At 37.5% G+C, this 22770-nt stretch overlaps 2 protein-coding genes across 3 annotated transcripts in view; both read right to left on the bottom strand.

Moving 5' to 3' along the window:
• LOC140440965 (FERM, ARHGEF and pleckstrin domain-containing protein 1-like) overlaps window positions 1-22770 on the bottom strand; it is a 115639-nt gene that overhangs the window by 22951 nt on the left and 69918 nt on the right. The window contains exons 8-9 of one of the 2 annotated variants that reach the window (XM_072531324.1): window positions 18368-18492; window positions 14616-14885 (exon numbers count right to left, since the gene is read on the bottom strand). In XM_072531324.1, coding sequence (XP_072387425.1) covers window positions 14616-14885; window positions 18368-18492 — 395 coding nt within the window. The remainder of the gene's footprint in view (window positions 1-14615; window positions 14886-18367; window positions 18493-22770) is intronic. The other variant, XM_072531325.1, reaches the window with a different exon arrangement.
• LOC140440964 (uncharacterized) lies at window positions 3856-14600 on the bottom strand. Its single transcript, XM_072531323.1, has one exon. The coding sequence runs from the start codon at window positions 14584-14586 to the stop codon at window positions 6058-6060; it is 8529 nt and encodes a 2842-aa protein (XP_072387424.1). The 5' UTR covers window positions 14587-14600; the 3' UTR covers window positions 3856-6057.

The raw sequence follows: 22770 nt of genomic DNA, 5'->3' as shown, positions 1-22770 counted from the left end.
TATAATCATCGACTGTCAATTCTTGATGTAATTGTATGCGATAAGGATGCAGTTTATGTTTACGAAGGATTTTTGTCCCCGAAATTTGATTAATGTCATGTTGACGTGAAATTTCATGAGAGCTCATGTAGGAATTTTCAGTAGTATCTATCAGTACATCATATTCCTTTTCTTCACTTAAAACAGTTTTGGTTCTCCCATTTTTTTCATATAAAAAAATTTTTTTCTATATGTTATGTATATATGTTCTATATATATATGTTTTCTATAATTTCTCGAAATTTCTCCTAATATCCAGATTATATCTGTTAACTACTTTAGAGAAAAATTCATTTTTTAACAATAAAGACAAGCCACACAAACCGATTAAAAAGGTAATAATATAAAAACTGTCATTTTTTCAAAGCCTGCTATTTTACCTTTGTAACTGACACAAATGGCCTTTTACTTATTAATACCTGCGCGTCACAATCGGAAGTTAAAAATGTTTTATAAAAAATTCCTGGCTTAGAATACTGTTGATATAACAATCTAAAAATTGTTACGTCAATTGTACATTGTTTTGCATTCTGTTTTGTGTGAGTAATTTATTGAATAAAAATAACCTTGCTATTATACAAAACATTATATTGTAGGAATTTTAGGAATCTTGTACTTCATTAAGGAAATATGAAATTTACATAATATCACATTTATTGATTTGATACATTCATTGCATATTCAATACTTATTTCTACTTAAAAAAATTAAATGTATTTCCGAAATTTGAAGAAAACTAAAAATATTTCGGAAAGTAATGAGTTTCTGTATAGGGAATGCTATATAAAAATAAAAGAGTATCATAAATACAATATTTCTAAAAAATAAAATATAGGGTGATCCATTTAAAAAATTGAGAAAATCGTAATTTTGTTTTATAGTTCACCCTGTATACAAATTTTTGTCATTGATTTCAATTAAACTTAATGTTCACATATTTTCCAAGTATGAAGAATATCATTGCCTACATTTTTTCTAAATAAGATCTTTGGATAACTTGTACCACAATGAAATTATCGACCGATGTCGCATTAAAAACTTACCCTGTATATCTATGGCATCAGAAGCAGAAAGAATGTACAAAGCAGAAATTTGCACACTCTAGAATTAGTTACGATAAAAAGGATATCAGTACTAGAAATGAATGTTTGTGCTCACCAGTGCCTAAAAACTACTCTGAAGATGACCTGAAGACTTTGTCTACAATTTACGAGCTGTAACAACTATGAATTGCAGATAGTACCTTAAGGCACCATAATCTACACTCTACAAGCATAAGAGCAGAACTTGTGGCAAATATAGAATATGGTACTCTAATATATAGTAGATTTAAAGACAAATAGAAACTCCCAATCACAGCAACGATGTTCAAACGAACAGAAGAGCACAACTTTAGATATAAGTATGAAACAACTATTTCGACAAATATCGAACCGTATTTTTTGGATGCAGTACACTTCCTAGCCCTATCATTTCCTATTTTTTTTCGATTTAAACTGATTCTACCTTCCTGCGGCATAACAAATCCAATAAATTTTCTTACAAATATATTGAGCTAACGAATCGATCACATAAGATACTTTTTTTATATCTGTATTTTTATTTCACTTTTAAAATACTGATTTTTCAGTCAGGAAATACAGTTCGGAAAATCGCCATCCAAATACAGCCAGTCACACAAAACGGCTCCGTAATAGTAACTATCCTCCGTACTATTTAAGTCACTATATAACGAGCTCCAATTTCACACCTGGTGAAAAGCACGGAATCTGCATTACTGACATCAACGTAAAGTATTCGTTCTGAGCATGACTAATAGATGACGATATGTCGTTAAAAGTGTAAGTAATTAGCAATTATTTCTTCCTTTAAGTTGTGTCAAGGAATTTTATCAGTTTATTTAAGGAAAAACTGAAACCCTGACAACGATACGAGAAACTGTAAGTTCTCTACACTTGGTACAAATCGGTGATTTAAACAAAAATGCAATTTTACGTAGTTTTTTTCATGTTTTGTCACAGTCATGCATGGTACGAATCTTGCTAAACTGATATCGGTAATATAGTTTTCTTGCTTATCCACAGCTGTGAAGTTTGTCTGTATTGTAAAACGATAACCCAATTGATCGTACTGACAATATTTGGATGATCATTTTTCGAATTCTTCGAGGATATAGGAAAAATATTTTAAATCTACACTATGATTGAAAATTGTAAAAAATCCAATATAATGAACATTTAGGTTATGACAAACACATTGATTTTTTTTTGTAATTAACTAGATGTCAGTATATAATCTAATATCGACTTATACTCGCAAGCTTCTTTGTCTCAGTGTCGCGTATTATATGGCACTCCGTTTAAAAATAATTCTTTGGTATAGGTATCACAACATTGTAGAGATCTTTCGATCGAAGTAGCTGAATATTTGTTCAGAATTGCAACCTGTTTTATTAAAAAAGTATTAAAAAATATATAAAGTTCGTCCCTGGATGTTCTTCAAGGAAGATCAAGGGAGAAGAGGGAGACTTGATCATATGGGAGACTTGATTACTCCCTAAAATTTCAATAAATATGCAGTCTAAAATAATAAAGTCTGTTTTAAACTATAACATAAAAGGATATAAGAAAATGGTATAACAAAAACTTACATGAAATAAGTGTGTTCAATATTAATACAAGAAGTTTTGTGTATTACATTGTCACATTTTGGTATCAAAATATGTTATGTGATTCTGCGCATTACATGCTAAAAAAGTCCTTTTTTAAATTATTATGTTGGTTTACATGTACTCTTAACCTCAATGTTCTTATTCTTCTTTTTGTTATTGTAACGTAAGCTCATTTTCTAAAAAAATTTAACCTAGTTTTTTACCAACGTAAAAACCTAGTTAGTTTTACCCACGTTTTACCTTTGCTTTAACAAGACATATATATTTATGATGGATAAGAAAATACTCCTATTATCTGCCGCTTCCATTGCATTCCAAGAAGAAGAACCTAACTGCGCATGTGTATGTACTAATAATTGGTATCAAAATAGCACATGTTCTAATTTCTATAACATTTTTTGTTAACAGATTTTGTTTTCTGTTTTACATTATGACAAAACTTAGTATACCATTTTCTTATATCATTTTATGGTATAGTCTAAAACAGACTTAAAACCAGCAACATAGCGTAGCTGTTAGTATGGCATTAGATTCCATGTAATTTAGTGTTTGTTAGAATACACAACAAAGAGAATATAAACAAAATAGCCAAATATCAAACTAGAAAATAGCCTAAAATATGAAAACATAAATAAAGAGTGGGAAGGGTGCAGAAACATCATGAAAGAAGCAGCTGAAGAATTACTAGGCATGAAAGGTAAACAAAGAAGACCAAGAAAGAATGACTATTTTGACGAAGACTTGATTTCTGAAGCTTATGGGAGAGCAGCAAGCATTGAAATTGCAGTCAATTGTTTCCGAACTAGTTGAGTATAGCCTGTGATCGGATGGTGTTCAAAGATCATGACTTTTATGCGGCTGAAAATTTAAAGGACCATAAAGGCAGTGAAACTAAGGAAGATGGTGAAAATGAAGAGTCTAAGGAGACAAACAAGGAACCACTTAGGTATACAACAGGAGCTAATACAGAGTACGAAATAATCCGGCCTGAACTACTTAGTCCTAAAAAAGAGTTTAAGCTACGACTACTACACCCACTAGGCCTACTAAAAAACTAGTGATAGATAAAAAAAATCCAAGAAGGGAACAGCACAAAACGAAATGGTTTTGACCGAAAGTCCCTATAAATGCACACTAAAATTTATTTTACTATACACTGATCCCATATGAACATACTACACTCAGGTGCAAAAAAATCGATCCATGGGTATTATTTGCTGAAAAAAGAAAACGTTTGAAGATATTAGTTTTAAATCAGGGATATATGTAAAAGTATATGTTAGATTAAAATAATTTTTACAGATTATCCAAAAAAATCATTTATTTATAGAGACATACGCCAAAACTCAAAAATACAAGAATATTCAAAACTTCCTGAAATTAAGAAAAACATTGATAATAAATCAATATCTAGTGTTTCCCCCTCGGTCCCTTATAACAGCCTGTACACGTCTAGGCGTTGAGGTAATTAACCTCTCGATATCAAATTGATCCAATTGGTCCCATATTTCTTGAAGAGCCGCTATAAGTTCAGCCAAGTTGTTTGGACGGGGTACTCGTGCTCGAAGACGTCCTCCCATCATATCCCATAGATGTTCTATGGGATTGAGATCGGGATTGCAAACTGGCCAGTTCATACGGACAATTCCCACCTCCTCTATATATTGGTTGACGATTCTAGCACGGTGAGGACGCGCGTTGTCCTCCATAAAAATAAAATTATGTCCAATGAAAGGAGCAAAAGGTAACACATGCTGATCTAAAATACTTATTATGTATCTTGCAGCAGTCATAGAACCTCTATCTATAATCAGTATGGGCTTCTGAACTGATACCAGCCCAAACCATAACGGAGTCCCCTCCGAAACTTATTCTTTCCGCAATATTACATTGAAAATATCGCTCTCCGTGTCTTCTCCAAGCCCTTTCTCGGCCTTCTGGTGACCTTAGACAAAATCTGGACTTATCTGAGAACAATACCTTGCTCCAATCTGCATCACTCCAGTTTTCATGTTCTCTTGCAAAAGCAAGGCGAGCTCTGCGATGTTCTATGGATAGTATTGGAGATAGGGCTGACCTTCTGGATAATAAATTACCTTCTACAAGTCGTCGACGAACTGTCCATCTGCTTACATCCACATTTCTCACTTCGTTCAGACGATTTGCTAGTTCAACTGAAGTTAGATGCCGATTTCTCAAACATGATGAGACCAGAAATCGATCATCTCTTTCGGATGTTACCCTTCTACGACTTGATCCTGGTCTTCTTGTGAAGTTACCGGTGTCGCTAAAACGCCGAACTGCTCTTTGAACCGAAGATTGACTAACACCCAACATTTCAGATGCATAATATTGGCTACGACCATCTTGAACTAAAGTCACCTCCCTTGCAGCATCTTTCGGAGTTAGAGACATTTAGGAAGGATAATTAAATAAAAATATAACACGTTTTGAAAATAAAATCACTACACTAGTATGGTTGTTAAATTAAAAACAACATTCAATAAATATCTACTTGCTTCAGACCCTTTTTGACAAAAACCTGAAATACCAATTTTTTTAAGAAATATAAAAAGCAATATTAAAAATATTATTTTATTTCTCGTATACGAGGGTACACCTAAATTTACATACGTAATTTAATGTCTCTAAAATTATAAAACTTCAAATAAATAAGAAATAAGGAATGGATCGATTTTTTTGCACCTGAGTGTATTTTAACAGTAAAATCAATGTTCGAAATATGTTAGGGGTTAAGGTAAGTAATATTGTGATAAATTTGTAATGTTCCACTAAACTATCAATGTTCTAGATCGGTTAAATAAAAAAAATATCTGAAAAAATGTAACGGTGGGATCAAGTCTCCCTCTTCTCCCCTATTTATTTTTAAGTCTATCTATAATAGGATTATTAGATAACATCGATAGACGAACTTACAGATACTCAGTAGAACTCCATCTAACTGGTACTAATATTTAACACGTTTTTAAACAGAGACAAATTAGCTAGTATTTTGAAATCCCTTGCATTACTTCCAAAATATGCAGCTACTTATTTATCTTTAGGCAAAATTCGTCAAAAATAGAAAAAATACTAACTTTATATTTCTTTAATTTGCTGTCCTTTGTTATTGCCTTGAGTTTATTATTTTTATTCGCGAACAAAACTCAATATTTACCTAAAAATATATTTTGTTTAAAGAACTCTACTAACAAACTTCCAAAACTCCGAGGAAAATCAATAAGTGGAACAAGAGGATCAAAAGGAAATACGCGAGGAGCAAAAGACAACCGAATACGACGACATACCCATGCCCGATCAAGAACCCCTACAAAATGTCATTAAAATCAAATCTGCGGCGAAGTCTCGTTCTCGTAATCGTCTTCTAGCAACGGCGGAGGAATGTTATTGACGTCGAAGACTTCTACGATCTCGAAGCGATCGTCATCTTCCCGTTCCATTCTCATAATGTCCGAGCCCGATTGGGAATCGTCCGGATAGTATCCCTCTTCTAAAGTTTCGGAGTACTGCATTATGGGACTGTCTTCTGCCAGAACGCTCTCGTACTGGAAATTCGATGCCATTTCCTCCATGTTTCGATTCCGTATGTACTCGTTGTACTCGGTTAGACCAGCTTCGTGCTCCACGAAGTAGTACTCATCAACACTTTGCTGTTCCTTCTCCAATCTTGCTCTACGCTGGTTTTGCATCTGTCTTTTCCTCCTATAACCCCTTCTATCTCTCTCTGATTTACTCTTAGGAGATTCTACACTGCTTGTAGAGTCGTTCTCGCTAGGAGGACTTTTAGCCTGACATAAAGTCTTGGTGATCGGCTTTCTGTGAGTTCTAGTTAGTGGTACTGTCGCTGTCTTGTAAACCGCCGGCACTGGACTGGTACCAGCCAAAGGCGTCGATTCAGAACTCAAGCTGCTAGAATAGTAAGGCGCACATTTCGATAATTTAAGTGGCACTTTGACCGGTCTCTCGGTACTCTTCGTAGGTGGATGCTTCTGCATGTACTTCTGTTTGTCTTTGTCGTACCGTTGCGTGTGGACTGTTCGTTGTTCCATTGAGCTACTGGACTTATCTGTATCGGATAAGTTTTGCGGTATAACAATCGGTCTCTCTGTTGACTTAGAGAAACATTTTACTTCTAATCTAGTTGGTATATTGGTGGACAATAACGCTAGATCTTCGGATGGTATGTTCTTAGGACTGGGAACTCCTTTAGGATCCGCATTAAGCGAGAATTCCTCGATGTCGATGCTAGATCCCAATCTAGTGGGAGCATTTCGTTCTGGTATGGTCGTCGGGAAAAACGGTTTGGTTTCTGACGCCGACCAGTCGCTTATATTGGACATTCGTTCTGTTAAAGTACTATCCCCTGTAGACGTCGATGATAACTTCTGAAACTGCAGTCCAGGACTCTGCTGTGCTTTTAAAGTACTACTAGTATTGCTAGTCGACCATTCGGATATGGAGTGTGCTATATCGGTCAGAGAGTTTTCATCACTTTTTAAACCTGAACTACTTTTAGTAGTACCGCTGGTACTAGATAAATTCTGGAACTTTACGGTGTTTGTGCTGTTTGACCACTCAGAAAGACTTAGAGCTATCGACGTATCTTCAGAATGAGAACTGTGCGTGCATTTGGTAGGTTTCAGGGCATATCTAACGGTACCGTCTTCTAAATTCGTTCCCATTGAACTGGTACAGTCTTCTTCGGAGTACGAACCGTGGGAGCCTCTTGAACCTTTTCGTTCACTCTTGTGCGAATGAGAGGAATCGTCAGAAGCGGTACTTCTTCTCATTGCGGTCGGTGGTCTTAATTCATGCTTACTACTATCTAGAGCGTCGACAAAAACATCATCGTTAAGATTCGAAATGTTCAGATCTTCGTCAGAATTCGATCCCTGGGATTTCTTTTCCAATATTATCTTTACGCCACTCGGCCCTACACTTAAACTTTCCGAAATACTTTCGCTAATATTTTCGCAAGCTACATTTTCGTAGGTATGAGTTTTTTCTGTATCAGGATCTATAGTTCTATTTTCGTTATCTGAATTAGAATCGTTGTCGTAAGTACTCACGGTACTTGAATCTACTACGACTTTATAGGCTTCCTGCGGTGGTGTTATATAGAACGTTTCTACATTACCTATTATAGGAGGCTCTACAACGCTCGAAGGTGGACTGGGCCATTGCTCTGAGTCTTGACTCTTTAAGGAGCCCTTCAGACCGAACGTTTTCGGAATGGTCTTGGAAGGAGGTCTAAAGACTTGAGTTGTCTGTTGGGAAGTATCACTACTAGGGAATTCGTGCATTGCGAGAAGTTTTTGGCCCTGTTGAGGAATCTCTGGGAGGGGCCAATCTTCGCTCTCTTGACTACTAGACCGGATTTCTCTTGCTTCCGGTTCGAAACACTCCTCATCGATAATGGTATCATCAGAACCTTGTCGTCTCAATCTCAATCCCCTTTCGGAAGTTATTATTTCAATATCATCCATTGATAGTTCAGCCATTTCTGCGGAAGTTCTTCTATCATCTGATATTTGCCTCTGTAGTAAACTAGCTAGATGTGGAAGAGGCTCCTGTCTCTCGCTAGGCTTGCTCAAATCGCTAAGTTTATCATCCTCCTCTTTCGGTTCGTTGTTTGTGGGAGTTTTCTTTTCATTTTCTGATAGTCTCGCATGACTAGGCGACTCAGAACTGATGCTAATTTGAGGGTTGCTAGACGCAAGAGACTCGTCATTTAAGCTGTCACTTTGAGTACTAGCTTTGGTGGAATCGTCATCGACGCTGGATTTTTCGGAGTTGGTACTTCTTTCAGATATTCTAGATAGAGTTCTAGAAATGTAGCCTCCACCGGCATATCCTTGTAATATATCAGGTCCGGACAATCCAAGACCCGTCATCGATGACAGAGGATACCCGAAGTTGGCTGGGAAGTTAGCCAAATCTTCAGGTAGCTCAGTGTCATCTTTAGTAGGTGTAGCATCACTGTCTTGTTTGTAATAAACATCAGACATTGCCGAATACTCTCCATTATTATCCTTGCAAAGAAAGTATTCCCGTTCTAAATCCTGATCGGGTGGGAGCAAATTATCTTCAAAACTTTCAGAACCTGAACTGTCTAGTGGAAAAGCTTTCCACGTAGAACTGAGCCCTTTGGGAATATCGTTGGATTTAGCTCCTTTACATACTGCCCCGATACTTCCAGAACTGGACTCGGTATCTAGAGAATTTCTTGATTCGGTAGACAAACGTTCCGATAAATAAAGAGTAGGTTTATCTAAAACATTCCCGTTCTTTCTTCTGTCAGACAAAGAATCGTCTATGGACGAGATACTACCTTTCTCTGCCGATGACAGCTTTTTAGTTAGTTTCAAATGCAAGCGTTGACTCAATTCTGAATCATTGGACCATTTTTCTTCGAAAGGATACGGAGACTTTTTCTGCACAGTCGGCTCTTCCATTTCTTCTTTTTGGCTTTCCTGAATAGGAGTGAGATCTTTGGGGATATCATTAGCTTCATCTGAACTTGAATCGTCGAGTTTTAGAGAAGACGAACCTTCGTCGATGGTGAAAGCTCTACCTAATACGCATATTCTAGGGCTTCTAGGACTTTTCGGACCTTCCGATTCCGAAGGTGAGCCTTTATCTAACAGATCTTTCGTCGTGAACATTTCTATGTTTTGACTTAGTCCTATAGCTCTGCCGATGGCACAACTGGTGCTAGATTCATCTGTCTCTTTAATTTCCTTTCCGGGGGAAATATCTTTTTCTCCGCTGGTCCACGAGCCTGTATCGCTCGACCTAGACTGGTCGGAGCTTCGTTTCAGCATATCTAGTTTGCTTTTTGTCGTTGCGGTTAGTAAGTTAATGTTTGTTGGTGTTTTCAGTTCAGTTTCTACGTCTAGATTTTTCTCAGGCGATTCCAACGTGACATTATCGTAGTCGAGGGATTCTTCCGTGCCCATATATTCTTCACATTCGACTGTTATCCAAGATCCGGTATCTTCAGATCTGCTTCTTTCTATGTTTAGCTTGTGCAATGCGTCTTTTTGTCCTTCCGATACTACGAGAAGATTCTTGTCGATTTCCCCTTTCAATTCACTAACTTCTGTCAGAGACTCTTCCTCGCTGGTTATTCGTACGACTTGCTCATCACGTCGTTTTTTTTCTATTTTCTTCCTTAAGAATTTACTTACAGTGTTTGATGCCTTTTGCATTTCCGCTATTAGCTTAGCATCTTTTTCGGATTTATAGGACGAATCTCCTGTAGATTCGTCGATGTATCTGATATCCAATGAATCGCCCAAACTTATCTTTTCTATACTTTGTGAATCTGAGGAACTTTTGGTGTCAACTTTGCCCAAGTCTGGAGGCTTCGGCGACATACGTTTCTCAAAAAAATCGTTAGGTTTTCGAGCGACTTCTTTTATAGTTATTTCTTGTTCTGTAGCTTCTGGAGCGGTATGAACATCTGCGGTGATCGTTTCTTGTACTACTGCAGCATCAGGTGAGTTCTCTTCCAAATCTTTCGCTTGAATACTCTTGATCGTTTCAGGTTTAAAGTCAAATTCATTTCCTGACTGCTCGCTGTCTTGTTGGCGGTTTTCTAGATCCAAACTCTTTCCAAGACGTGACACAGCCTTCTCGTTTTCGTCGGGTACGTTTAGATCCAGACTCTTTGTAAGTTTTTCTCCCATTTTCTTGTCCAGTTTCTTGGGCGACTTCGTAATGATGATAGCTTCTTCTAAACTCACGTTCGGTTCAATCGTATTGATGCTAATTTCTAACTTGCCACCACGTTCTCTCACCATTTCCTCTACTTGAGGAAAAACGGGAAGAACGTCCTTAACAGGGCTTTTTAAAGTTTTAGTTTGTTGTATGGCAATTTCGTACAGCATTTGCTGCTTTTCTATTCTCTTAGCTACGTCCGGTTCAGAGTCTTCTTGAGATTTAGTACGTTCTTTACTTCCTATTCTCTTCAACTCTAGTTTTTCCAGCGATCTTGCTTTTTCTTTAGGTATAGACTTCTTTGTAGTTTCGATTTCTTGACTCTTTGTTCTCTTTACTTCGGGTAGATTCAACGAACTTTGAGCAGAAAGAGATTTTTGTTCGTCTTTTTCGTTTTTGATAGCACCTTCTGTTGATGACGCCTTTTGAGGTACAGGTTTAGCTGTTTTTGGACTTTCCGGTTTGGCTGTAACTTTTATCTTGGCCGGTACTGATTTAGGTGGGACTTTTTCTTTTTCTTTCGAAGGTTTAATCGGCGGTTTCGATTTGGTAACTTTCGGAGTGTGCTTGGTTTGCAAAGTGGTCCTGCTTGTTTTCTTTGCTTTACTGGTAACATCGGGCACTATTTGATCTCGTTCTTTCTCATTGTTTGAAGAAGGATCCTTCTTCAAGATATCTGTTTTAGCTAGTTTCGTAGGAATTTTGGGCAAAGGCTTTGGTGGTCTTGGAGGATCTGGTAGAGGCTTATTGGGAGCTTCGTCTGGCAAAGGGGTTCTTATTTCTGGTGCTCTAAAACCGTCGTCCGTGTCAGATTTTTCTTCCGTCGATTTATCGCTCACCAAATAGTTTTCTAAGCCGCTATCTTTGTCCGTCATCTGTTGGTCTTCTTCGGCTACAGTATCGTCTTTACTAGAAAAGGCATTCAGCGGTGGTAACCTAGTTACAGCTATTACAGGTGCGTCGAGGCTTTTAGCTCTTCTACCGGCTATAGGAGATTCTAACGCTTGCTGTTTTTGTAAAAGGGAAAAGGCCGATCCTTCTGAGAGATTCAAACGCGCGTGAGCAAATAACAAAGGACTCTGGCCTTGTTTTCTTAAGCTAGGTGAAGGTATTTCGGTTATTCTTGTCTTCGAAGGCACTCGCAAATTTTTCAAGTCGTTCTCTATTTCGGCTTGCAGTAACTGTTTTTCCCGTTCTTTCTCTCTTTCATCGTCGATCGTAGTCAATTCCTTGTCAGTAGAATAATCTTCTTTGAGCGTTTCGTCCATAGAGTTTTCATCTACAGTTACTAGAGGTTCGGGAAGAGGGTCTGTGAAAACTGGTTGAAGATCCGTCGTTTTTATATTGAAGTCATCTTCAGAACTAGGAATCGAGAAGGATCTTTCGGATATACGTCGAAGCTCTGTAGGAATAGCATCTAGTCCGTTTTCATTTTGTTTATCCTTCTTCTTTCTCGAAGTCGGCGGAGAACCTTCGACTTCCGTCGATGACATCGTATACTGAAGATACTTCCTTTCCGACTCAAATTTCAAAATAGATTCCATTTCTTTTCTCATCTGTGGAGGCGAGAATTCTATTCTTGTAGGTGTGGCTTCTGCGCTACCAAATACGTCATCGGAGTCCAGCGATTCGTCGTCGGAACTAAACGAAGTTATTCTAACTTTGGTTTTGTTCGACTTTCCTCCTTTTTTGCCAGGTTGCATCCTAGGTTTTATAATTCGTTTCGGCTTTATATCAGTTTTGATTTTAGTCTTCGGCTTTTCGATTTCCTTTTTTAATTCTATCTTTGGAAGAGGTTTGTCTTCTGGTTTGGGAAGTTCCTTTTTAATTTGTTTGTCCGGTTGAATTATTACTATTTTCTTAAGAGGATGGATGCTCTCAGTTTTGGAGCTTGTAGGCGAATCGCTTTCGATCTGACTCAATTTTGAATTCAAAGCTTCTAATAGCACCGGATCGATGTGAGTGATGTCCCTCTTTGGACTGGAAAGGTGCTGTACGGGCATCTGACTTTTGTCTACTTCTAACGTAACTGGATCTATTTTGGATAAATCGATATTTTGTGTAAAGAGAAACGATGTCTCTGGAGGATCAGTCTTTTGTTTGAAATTCGATTTTTTCGTTTCATCAGTCTTGGGGGTTTCTTCTACTTCTGCTTGCGACTTCTTGGGCACGTCTGGTATTTCGTACGGTTTCAATTCTTCATTTCTAGCTGCTCCGTTCATCACGTGCCGTTTATGTAGGATGTAGGTAAGATCTTCGTCCTTAGGGGGTAAGTTGATCAAATCTGACTGTGTTTTAGCTCCTAAAACCTCGAATTGACTCTTCGGCACTTCAAATTTCGTTTTCAAGCCTTCGCCTTCCCTCTTTATGATATCGAAGTGTCCGAATTCAGCTGTGGGCATTTCGAAATGAGTTCCTCTGTACTTCATGATAGGTGGAGCACTGGGTATTTGCTTATACAAGTAATCTTCATCGCTAGACTCGGCCGGTGTGAGGTCTATGGACTTTTGATGCATCAATAACATTCTTCTGTTGTTAGAGTTGAGTCTTTGACGAGCTAGTGAGTTGGGATCAGACTTTGTCCGTTCAATAGGTTGGTGCATTGGTAGGTCGTGTACAATACGAGGCTCTATCTCCATAAAAACGTCTCTGTAGGGTTTACGTTCTTCGACTTTCTTTAATTTGTTGTCGATATTAGGGACTACTCTAAAGGCATGGTCAGGGCACACGTCCGACTCCAGACTGTCTTGAAGCGACTGTATTTTTTCTTCGTCAAAGCTGAATATGTTACTTTCCGATTCGGTGGATCGCTGTGTGCTCGCTTGTTGAGACGGCCAAACCGGAGGAATATCCTCTGGCCAAATGGGTTCTGACTTGTGTCTTTCGTGGTCCACCGTGTGAGATCGGTAACTATGCGATGATTTTTGCGTTCTAGGGACAGTGTTTTGTTCGAGATTTGCTAGAAGACGATTTATTTTAATGTTTTGTTCCGTTTCGACATTTTGTAGGCTTATCGAATGAACATGGGCGAAATTGCGATTCATTTCCATATTGTCGTGTGTTGGAAGTTTGTGAATACCGTAGTTTCTTTCGAAATTGATTTTTCTATCGTAAGGATGTTGGAAGACGACGTTGTCCATGAATCTAGAAGGTGCGTCATAGTATTCGCTCTTAGATTCGACACTGGACGTTCTAGAATCAATAAATCCGTTTCTACTATCGATTTGTTCTAGGCTTTTATTTCTGCGTTCCGGTATTTTGGCTTCGTGGTCTGATCGAGATTCTTGACTAGACGTGCGAGATCCAAAACTCCGCTCTCTATGGGATTTCTTAAGACTTTCCCTACTAGATTTCGACGTTTTGGATTCGACACTGGAATTTCGAGAGAGTTGCTTGAATTGTTTGTAATAACTACCGTCTGATTTTCTCGGAATGATTTCCCTCGGGAAATCTCTCGGGTCTTCTGTAGTGAAGAGGTTTTCGTGTACGTCCGAACTACTCTTGCATTTATGCCGTTTCTCGTGCTCGGATTCACTATCCGATGGCAAATAATTGTTAGAATCTAAACTACAGCTTCTAGTGTTGAAGGGTTTGCGTTTTCGGTACTTATATTCGCCCGAAGTACTGTAATCGTCGTCGGATTTTTCTATAAGCTCGTAACTGTCGTGGGAGAGGTCGTCTTGCGAATCGCGAAGATCGTAATTACCTGGATCTTCGACGGATTCTTGGGAATACGAGGTGGTACCGGGATAGCTACTAGAATATACCTTTTCGTCGGCCACCATAATATCTTGGTGAATCTCTAAGCTACTATCGCGGGAACTAGCGCTATAGATCGGGTGATCATCGTAACGCGTGATCGGAGACTCTAACTTACGCTCCTCGAAGCTAATAACTGCCTTCTCGAGCGGTTTCGGGGGATGAGCTCTACGTTTAGCTTGACCGGTTTCTTCGAAGCTGAAGTCATAGAGATCTTTACAACTAGCGCTACGACGCCATACTTGGCGTTTGGGGTGAGTAGTGATTGCTTGGTAGGTATAATCAGGTGTGGTATCGAGGATCTCGTGGCCTAGATCATTTTGCGACTGCGTCTGCGAGGGATAATTGTTAGCGAAGGTGTGACTAGAGGGCATCTGGGAAGTAATGTGGGTGCGAGTGGTACCTGTATCTGCCCTGTGAACAGCTGCGCGGACGGCGAGCGGAGAGCTGGTAATAGTGGCTTTCGTATGGATTGGGCTCGTGATCGCAGACTCCTCGGGAGAGCTCATCGTCTGATTGGGGGGCAGAGTGGAAGGCCTGGTGTCGGGGACCGAGCTCCAAGATGTAGCTGTGCCGAGGTGGCGAGAGGCTGATTTCGTCGTCGGAGAACCCGGTCGTTGGCCCACATGGGCCCCCATCGAACCCAGCGACGCCGAGAGTTTGGACACTTCCACTGTGAAATTAAGCGATTATTACACAAGGATTTCTCTATTCACTACATATCTCCCACAACTACTACCACGATCAGTACACCAAAACCATTATATCAATTTAAATGAACCTTAAGTAAACTCTATTGATTGGCGACTTATATGCCACAAAAAAGTTTATGAACTTCAAGCTCCACCTCAAAACACTAAAAACTTCAGATTGCTTCTTTTTATGTTATAATAATAAGTTCATTAATGAAAATATCCGCTACCGTAACTCTAAACACGAAATAATCTACACTCAGGTGAAAAAAAAAAAACGCAACGGAGAAAATTTTGGTCAAATTCAAAGTATTTAAATTTTTTTAATTTAGCCCTATTTTGATGATTTTTTTAGCACACTGTGTATAAATTTATAAATTTTTATTGTACGGGGTTAATTAAAACGTGGTTTTATTATCCTAACTTTGAAACATCCTGTGGAATAATTCCGTTTACGAATTTTCGTAAAACCTTATTTTTCGGTTGCAACCATGTCTCCTAAGCATTGTGTTTTTGTTTAATGTCAAAATATGCCTTGGTTCATTTTTTAGAGCCAAATGAATTTGCCACCCACAATTTAGAACTTTTTTAATTATGATTATTTTGGAGTTATTTTGTAATAACTGATTGATCATGGTTCTTAGTGTCGAAGATTGTGCGAAGGCCGTTGCTCTGGGCGAAATTATGAATATGTGGCTAGAGTACTACATTCATCACGAAATCGTTATTTAACCCTACACTGCTCAATTTTTAATTTTAGATTGGAAAAAATTATATGTATAGCTATTTTATAAAGAAGTCCGAAAAAAATGCTTAAAAAAATTTAAAGTTATTTATTTTTAAATTTCAGGACATTTTCGGTAATGTATCAAATTTGATACAAAGTGCATTTGGGCAAAATTATATATAGGAAATAAAATACTTAAGTACCTTTATAGTATAATATTTTTATTGATGAAATTGAAAGAAACAGTTTGAATCCTTATTAAAACATAAGTGCAAGCCACATTTGTCACATTTAATATAGGTTAATTTTTTACAATTTAGCTTTTTGCATCGGATTCGATCGCTAGTGTAGATTGGCCAATGTCTTACAGCATCTGTTCGAATATCTTTTGCAGGAATATAGCTTATTGGCCCGTTGTTTTTCTTCAATTGTATATCCTGTTCAATAGAACTTGTAGATAGTCGTCCCCGCTCATTTTCTGCTGTATCTTCCATTTCTGCTTCACTCAGCTCATCTTCAAATACCACTGGAATATTTGATACGTCTATATTTTCTACATCTGCATCATTATTCAAGTCGCCAATATCACTTACATCACAATCATCTTCACTATCATCCCAATTGTCGACTATAACTTGCAATTCTTTATCTGATAAAGGCCTCTTCATATACCAGCTAGACATCTAAAATGATACCCAAATTACATTATGTATCATAAATGATACAAACAAATTCTTTACCATACCTTTAAAAATAATAGTAGATGCTAAATAAAACTAATACTGGATGACTTGTGGACGTGTAATAAGTAGAAAACGCAATTTTGCACATTTAATTTTGATTAATAACCACCTATATAAAATATTTTAAACTCAGCGTTATCGTCAACACGACGGTTAAGTGATAATTGACTAATTCGCGCGCTTTATAAAATATTAGACGACGTTGCAAGGTTACAAAATGTGTATAATATAATAAAGTGGTATATATCGAATATGTTACATAGTGCTGTTTGGACTTAATATTATTGCACTGTGTTATACATGTAAATTCTCGGTATGTTTCATATATGATACATTGAGCAGTGTAGGGTTAACAGCGGTGCAAATAAGAAATCAGCTTCAAGAGGTTCGAGACAATAATGTAAGTGTATTTACAGTACGTCGAAGATTACATGAATTTGGTTTGCAAAGTTGCAGACCAGCAACTGGGCCCAAATTACTTCCACGGCACAGAGTGGCTAGACTACAATTTTCCATGGAACATTTACATTGGAATTTAGGACAATGGAGTAATGTTCTTTTTACGGATGAGTCGAGATACTGTTTTCACTCATCAGATGGGAGAGAACGAGTATGGCGTCGAACTAGAGAGAGTTGCAGAGTGCGCTTTCAGTCCCCGCGTTAGCCATGCAGGGGGTTCGGTGATAGTATGGGCAGGAATATCCCTAGAGGCGCACACTGAATTGATATTTATTGAGGGTTCGTTGACTGCACACCGGTATATGGAGGAAATTTTAGCGAATCACGTAGCACCCTTTTCTTAATATATCGGCGATGATTTTCTATTAATGCAAGATAATGCGCGACCCCACTCTACAAAGTGTGTCACGCAATATTTAGAGTTGGTTATAATAAAATGAACTGGCCAGCATGTTCGCCAGATCTGAACCCAATTGAGCACGTTTGGCACATGCTTGGTAGAAATATTAGAGGTCGCGAAGTCGTACCAGCATCAATTAACGAAATTCGCTTGGCTCTAGAAGAGGAATGGCAAAACATCCATCAAGATGATATTCGCAACCTCATAGACAGCATGAGCCGACGTGTATAGGCAGGCAATACAAATACAAAGTATTATTTTTTAGTAGTTTTTTTTTGTTATTTGCGTACAAAGTTACAGGGGTTAAGTTATATTTAAGTTGTCTTTTATGTTTTGTTATTGTTATCATTGTTCATTAAAACCAAGATCATGTCGTTGCTTTTAATCAATATTTAAATACAGTGCTTCTGGAATGTCGATATGACATTTCTTTGATATCTGTCGTCGTATTACAAATTAATACAAAAGATATTGGTAATAATAGGAAAAGTCGTAAATTATGGGTGGAAAGTCATTTAGCTCCTAAAAATGAACCAATCCATATGTTCACATGAAACAAAAACATAATACTTAGAAGACATGGTTGCAACCGAAAAACAAGGTTTTTCGAAAATCCGCTAACCGAATTATTCCACAGGATGTTTCAAAGTTAGGATAAAAAACCACGTTTTAATTAACCCCGTACACTAAGTCAAATACAAAATTTTATTAAAAAACTCACTGTACTAAATTAAAATTTATAAATTTTTACACAGTGTGCTAAAAAAATCATCAAAATAGGGCTAAAAGTAAAAAAACTAAAATACTTTGAATTTGACCAAAATTTTCTCCGTTGCGTTTTTTTTTGCGAGTGTATTATTTCAGTATTTCTATTATTGCTTTGGGCAACATTTGGATCAGAAACATCACTGAACATTTGATCTGTATAAATTTGTTTCTACTGCATCTTTCCGCTTTGAAAAAAAGTATTATTTGCTTGCGTGTTTAGTTTTGAGGTAGTGCATATTCATCGTTGTTTTAGAGTAGCATAAAAAGTGTTAAAAATGTGCTCATATCGAGGGGTCTAAGCCAAACCACAAAGCTCAAACACAGTACCTACTAAAAATAGAAAAAAAAAATGATTGGAGTACGTACCGCTCAGGTTGGTGTCAGCGAGAGGTAACAGAGGATGCGCGGAAATGCTGTTCCCGACAGTTGTCGAATGTGAATGCATGTTGGAGGCGCTTGAGTGCGCGCTAGAATGCCGAAATGATTGCGACCTGCGGGGACAACAAGAGAACGAGGAATTGAGAAAGACAATAATATCAGTATTATCATTTCTACACACTTAACAGTTCATATCTCTAACGTAATTTAACTAAGTTAAGCCTTTTTGTGAATAGGTCGATTTTTTACTTTTTCCTTTTTGTATATGGAGCACAGTAAATAGTTTTATATATGTCGTTTCTATATTCGCTACATTCATTAGATATTAACAGATAACGCTCGTCCATACGTTTTGTATGTATTCTTTATACATATCGATTCAAATTACAAAAAAATATATTACTAATGAATTGTTAAAGTAAAAAATTTATCAGCGCAGTTGGTTAGACAAAATTGTGAACTTTTGGTCCTTTGAGCCAGATTCTTTTTTATTTAATTTAACGTGTCTCGACAACGAAAGGTATTGACACAGGTACAGTAATTCAACGTTTTTAAACATTTGAGTAATTAACAGATTAAAGTATTTAACAGACTATAATTAACTTATGTTAGTTTTTTTCTCAAATTGTCTTTATTTTCAACATTATAGGTCCTAAATTTGATTATACAACTATGAAGTCTTCAAGAAATTTATCAGTCTTCAGAAACGGCGTCTCCAAATTACCGTACAAGTCGTTAGCAATGCGGCTGTGCGTATATGTCCTATCCTCAGTCTTCGCATTATAACCTTTTATTTTCTTGATAGAAATGCTGGGAAAAGAGGATTACTACTGCCAATTAAAACATTTGACTTTTCTTTTTGAGAATTGCTTTTTTGCTTATCAGAAATGGATGTCAACGAGAAAGGAGGAGGATTACAAGATATATAAAAAATTAAATCGAGATGTAAAAAGAGAAGTAGTGAAAAGTAAAAAATGAGATGTGGGATCGAAGATGTGCAGAGGTGGATAGGTATATGGGCGGAACAAGAGTTGGGCAAGCGTGGAAGGTGATAAAGTCTATCCGGAGAGAAGGAAAGGAAAAATCTAACTTACAGTTAATAGATCTGAAACAGTGGAAACACCATTCTGAGGTCTTACTGACAGAGGATAGATGCCCTCAAAAGATCTAAAAACGTTAAAGCAACAGAACCTGGAGACATCCCAATTGAGTTGGTAAAGTATGGATCAAAAATATTACATGAGATGTTGGTTCAACTATTTAACAAATGCTCAAGGACAAAATATCCCTGATGATTGGAATGCTGGATACATCAGCTCAATATTCAAGAAAGGGTATAAACGCAAATTATAGGTCGTACTGTTATCAGCTTAGTGGGGAGGTTGTACGGTCGAATAATAAAAGAAAGAGTAGAATAATAATACGAAGACATAGAAGAACAAAATGGATTTCGTGCAGGAAGATCGTCGTGCACTGATGGTATATTGGTTCTGCAGCAAGTAATCGAAAAACGGAAGGCAAAGAATCTATCTACCCACCTATTTTTGTAGATTTAGTTTCAAACATTGACGAAAGTAGATCTCCGTAGAGAGTATGTGGATGCTATCGTAAATAAATACAAAAATGCAAGAAGTATCATTAAAGAAGGAAACTTTACATCTGAATCATTTCCAATAACAAAGGGGCTTAAACAAGGATGTTGTCTATCTCCGACCTTATTTAAAATATATATTCAATCATCGCTAGAGCAGTGGAGGATCCGGAATAGGAGTAGACATAGGCGGTGGTAAATGTCTAACAACTTTATTTTTCGTAGATGATCAGGTAGTCGTAGCGAATGATGAGGAAGACATGGACTACATGTTTAGAAAACTAAAGAAAGAATATGAAAAATGGGACCTCAATATGAATATGTCAAAAACAGAGTATCTTAAAATAGGAGATGATGAAGAAGATATAGAGTTAGAAATTAGAAACACAAAAACATGCAATGAATATAAATATCTCGGATCTATAATATCTAAAGAATGCAATACCTAAAGAAACATGGAAAACAGAACGCAGCAGGGAAAAAAAGCGGTAAACATTCTAAACTCTCTACTATGGCCTAAAGATATTAGACTAGAAACGAAATTGACAATCTATTGAACCTTGGTAGAGCTTATTATGACTTATGGGGCAGAAGTTTTGCAGATCACAAAAAAAGATAGAAAAAGAATAGAAGGAGTAGAAAAGGATTTTCTAAGGAGAGCGTATGGTATATCCAAAAAAGATCATACCAGGAATGAAGATATTAGAAGGAGGACAAATACAAAAGGCAACTAGTGTGGTATGGTCACGTGAAGCGAATGAATGAAGATAGATGGCCAAAGAAAGCCTTAAATTACATACCACAACAAAGAAGAAGGGGAAGGACTTCCGTTGTCTGGGAAGAAAATGTACGGCATATAATGAGAGATAGAGCCATCAAAGAAGACGAATGGAGGACAGAAAACGATGGCGGTCGAAATGCGAGAAGCGGCAGAATCTGTAGGAAACTCGCTTATATATATTCCGGTATAACCGGAAGTAGTAAATAGATGAAAATATTTTCATTAAATAGATCACTCTTCAAACCCCCTTCATTTCAATTTTCATGCTTCAGTTACCTTTAGTTTTCGAGATATTTCTAATCTGCCGCACCCTGTGTAGAATTAAAAAAAAACTGTTAGAATATTCGTTTAAAAAGAGAATAACTTTTTCCTAGGGGACCACAGATGGGATAGGAGTGGGATTTGTTTATTTCAGATCAATGTTTTGAAGGAAATGTGCAGTTGTTTCTGGACGCGTTTGAGCCTTCGTGGGAGACTGTAAATATCTGTGACTAATCCACTAGTATGCTAAATTATATGGATTGGCAGTAATCCTAGCTAGGTGTGTTAATAATAACTGTTCACGTCCACTACCTAATGGCAAACCGTTCGATGCCATGTACAGGCTACATCTAAAGACCCAAAACCTGATTCGTAGATCAGAATTGTACACGGGATTCAGATATCTAAGAATAGTTTTGGAGTCTGTACTTTGAATGTAAATTAAACTTCCATAATCTAATTTTGAACGAACCAAGTGACATATTTATGACATATAAATGAGATGTTGTCAGTTCCCGCACCTAAATTTTCGGAAGAATGAATTGCATTATATAACTTCTTGGGTTAAAAGGGGTCGATATCGGGGTCATTGTTGTACCTGGAATTTAACCTGGAACAAAACCGTAGATTTAACAGCAGCCTGTAACACAGTAAGGCACAAAACATTGCTCCGCAAATTATACAGCACTCTCAATGACCACCATCTGGGTAAGGTCGTATATTCTTTACTGCAAAACAGATGTTTTTTCGTTATGCTGGAGGGTAAAGTACGTAGGTGGAGAGTTCAAAAAACGGCCTCTCCTCGGAAGTGTTTTAGCACCAATGCTCGTCAATATATACACAAACGACCAACCTACGCCGACCGAAACCAAGCACTTCCTCTATGCTAACGATCTTGCAATATGTGCTCAAGGAAATGGTTTTGAAGAAGTGGAGGAGAAACTCGAAACTGCCTTAAAAACAATGACAGCGTACTACCTGCAGAATTCCCTGAGGCATGTATAGGGCGGCATGCCCTATACAAAGCTCGAACACCACGAAAGCGACTAAAATCCAGAAAAAGCTTCCTTGGAACAGTGCAGGATGAACCGCCTGAGTAATTTCCTCGTCCCCAGGTTCAATGGACCGGCCAGTCCCTAGACTTTAAAACGTGGAAAACTATGAATCGGATAAGAACGGGGGTCGCTCCAGTAAAATCAAACATGGCAAAATGGGGAAAAATAGACCAAGACGATGTAAACCGTGACTGTGGAGAAACACAGAATATGGAACATCTTACATGCAGAAACTGTCCTCATCGATGTACCCTCGAAGATTTGTAGCTCACCAACAAAGATAGAACCGACGTAGCCCGATACTGGGCCGGCATTTTATAAAATGACAGACACGATAAAGGAAAAAGTAAGATTGTTGTACCTGTCGAAGTTTTTCCCATTTATTTGCAGTGCAGTTCGAGCTCGTTTCGAGCAAGAAACGATTGCCATCGTTTCTTGCTATAGCAATTTCACGCTAATATTGTCGATTTATGTTTTACCCCCCGACTAGTATCTATCAAAAAAGTTTCAGTAAAAACTTTTAAAGTATAAACTAAATCCTGGGATAATAAAACGTTTAAGTAATACATAGCTGTTGTTTAGATGAATTAGTGAACGTTTTGGTAAACTTCCTCGATGTATGTTTAGATAGATCTTATTTAATCCACAACTAGTATCTATCAATGCTTTTTTTCTTACATTTACTACAATTATTCAAAATATA

This window comes from Diabrotica undecimpunctata, chromosome 5 (assembly GCF_040954645.1).
Source record: "Diabrotica undecimpunctata isolate CICGRU chromosome 5, icDiaUnde3, whole genome shotgun sequence".
NCBI classification, from domain to species: domain Eukaryota; kingdom Metazoa; phylum Arthropoda; class Insecta; order Coleoptera; family Chrysomelidae; genus Diabrotica; species Diabrotica undecimpunctata.
This window is presented reverse-complemented; position numbering and strand designations above follow the sequence as displayed.